Raw genomic sequence first — 2,796 nt, 5'->3', positions numbered from 1 at the left:
TCACACTCTAGTCTGCTTTATCTGCGTAATTGTCATTTGACAATCTAGTCTGTTTTATCTGTAGTAATTGTCATTTCACACTCTAGTCTGCTTTATCTGCAGTAGTTGTCATTTCACACTCTAGTCTGTTTTATCTGTAGTAGTTGTGATTTCACACTCTAGTCTGTTTTATCTGCAGTAGTTGTTATTTCACACTCTAGTCTGTTTTATCTGCAATAGTTGTCATTTCACACACTAGTCTGCTTTATCTGCGTAATTATCATTTGACAATCTAATCTGTTTTATCTGTAGTAATTGTCATTTCTCACTCTAGTCTGTTTTATCTGCAGTAGTTGTGATTTCACACTCTAGTCTGTTTTATCTGCACTAGTTGTCATTTCACACTCTAGTCTGCTTTATCTGCACTAGTTGTCATTTCACACTCTAGTCTGTTTTATCTGCACTAGTTGTCATTTGACACTCTAGTCTGTTTTATCTGCAGTAATTGTCTTTTGATACTCTAGTCTGTTTTATCTGCACTAGTTGTGATTTCACACTCTAGTCTGTTTTATCTGCACTTGTTGTGATTTCCCACTCTAGTCTGCTTTATCTGCAGTAATTGTCATTTCACACTCTAGTCTATTTTATCTGCACTAGTTGTCATTTCACAATCTAGTCTGTTTTATCTGCAGTAGTTGTGATTTCACACTCTAGTCTGTTTTATCTGCAGTAGTTGTTATTTCACACTCTAGTCTGTTTTATTTGCAATAGTTGTCATTTCACACTCTAGTCTGTTTTATCTGCAGTAGTTGTGATTTGACACTCTAGTCTGTTTTATCTGCACTAGTTGTCATTTGACACTCTAGTCTGTTTTATCTGCAGTAATTGTCATTTGATACTCTAGTCTGTTTTGTCTGCACTAGTTGTGATTTCACACTCTAGTCTGTTTTATCTGCACTTGTTGTGATTTCCCACTCTAGTCTGCTTTATCTGCAGTAATTGTCATTTGACAATCTAGTCTGTTTTATCTGCAGTAGTTGTCATTTCACACTCTAGTCTGTTTTATCTGCAGTAGTTGTGGCTTCACATTCTAGTCTGTTTTATCTACAGTACTTGTTATTTCACACTCTAGTCTGTTTTATCTGCACTAGTTGTCATTTCACACTCTAGTCTGCTTTATCTGCGTAATTGTCATTTGACAATCTAGTTTGTTTTATCTGTAGTAATTGTCATTCCCACTCTAGTCTGTTTTATCTGCAGTAGTTGTCATTTCACAATCTAGTCTGTTTTATCTGCAGTAGTTGTCATTTGACACTCTAGTCTGTTTTAGTTGCTACATGCTCCAACATTGGCCAACTTGACAACAACATTCAAAGGTTTGATGAGACTTGTCCATTTTACTCGTCTATACACTCCTACAATCAGACTATTATTATTTGTGCTCTGGGATGTCGAAAGAAAAACGTTTTGTTTTTAATCAAATAAAAAATATAGTTAAAACGTATAAGGCTAAACAGATGCAGACGTACAAAGCTATCTACGCCCAAAACAAGTAAGTAAATAAATAAATATACTTACAAGTTATTGCAATCAACATTAAAACCTTGACATACAACAGTGCCATTGCTGGGTGGTTTTCAGTTGGATGAATCTAATCGTGTGTGATGAATCTAACACTAAATAGACGACAGTTCAAAATGCTTATATACCTATCTCTCAGACTCGGATTCTCGACAGTTGGCAATGTTCCAACTATAAACAGGAAAGTTCAATGTTTCTTGATAATGATAATAAAAAAAATATTTTCCACGAATCTGATGTCATTTGGCATTTGTTATTAGTTTATATTCCTTAAGGGACGTAGCTTTTGTGAAAATAAGAGAATGTTAGGTAACTCAAAAAGGAATTAACGTACGTTTGTGTAAAGCTGGCCTGGTTAAATATTTTAACCTGTAAACGCTTTCCGAGAAATTATGTAATTGGGTTTTGTTAAAGTATTACAATTTCATCAGAAGTTTTAATTATTACATAATTACAGAAACTACAAACAGTGTTGTCTTTACAGGCGTGAAAAAACAAACTTAAACTGGTTGTTTCTGAAGGATTATCCTTTCTTCATTAATACAATATATTTGCTCTATAACATATTACAGGTACATCAGAAGTTCTATTTATTACATATTTACAGACAAATACAAACAATTTTGTCTTTATAGACATGAATGAAAGTTTATTATATATATATATTTATTCAAAAACATTAAACTGATTGTTTCTGAAGGATTATCCTTTCTTCATTAATACAATATATTTGCTCTAAAACATATTTGTATACGAGATAATGTAATAGATATTTTATAATTGTACATATTTACATATATCTGGTCAATATGAGTAAATCAGTAACATTATTAATCAAAAATAAATACAACAAAACCGCTGTTTTTTTCAATGGCAGGACCACTTAGTAGATGTTGAGTTTGGATTGTTGTAACGCACAATGCTACACAATGGGCTATCTGTGCTCTGCCCACCACGGGTATCGAAACGTGAAGTTTTAGCATAGTAAGGCAGAGACTTACATATCTCACGTCAAAATATAACCAAATCTGAAGGAATCCCGAAGTTTTTTTTCAGTAATTGAAAACTCGTTCCGGTGATCAGGTAGTTCTATGTCATTCATGTGAAAAACACCCCTCCATCCCGAAGTATTTTTTCAGTAATTGAAAACTCGTTCCGGTGATCAGGTAGTTCTATGTCATTCATGTGAAAAACACCCCTCCATCCCGAAGTTTTTTTTCAGTAATTGAAAAACTC

At 33.5% G+C, this 2,796-nt stretch overlaps 1 protein-coding gene across 1 annotated transcript in view; it reads right to left on the bottom strand.

Annotated features, from left to right (window-relative positions):
* The window catches only part of LOC106468790, a 7,510-nt gene extending 5,853 nt beyond the window's left edge, over positions 1-1,657 (bottom strand). The window contains exon 1 of the mRNA XM_013929229.2: positions 1,558-1,657. Within this exon, the coding sequence (XP_013784683.1) occupies positions 1,558-1,603 (46 nt within the window). The 5' untranslated portion in view covers positions 1,604-1,657. The remainder of the gene's footprint in view (positions 1-1,557) is intronic.
* Positions 1,658-2,796: the final 1,139 nt, after the last annotated feature.

The sequence above is a fragment of the Limulus polyphemus genome, unplaced genomic scaffold, assembly GCF_000517525.1.
Source record: "Limulus polyphemus unplaced genomic scaffold, Limulus_polyphemus-2.1.2 Scaffold3164, whole genome shotgun sequence".
NCBI classification, from domain to species: domain Eukaryota; kingdom Metazoa; phylum Arthropoda; class Merostomata; order Xiphosura; family Limulidae; genus Limulus; species Limulus polyphemus.
Note: the sequence above shows the minus strand (reverse complement) of the source record. Positions and strands in the feature narration are given on the sequence as shown.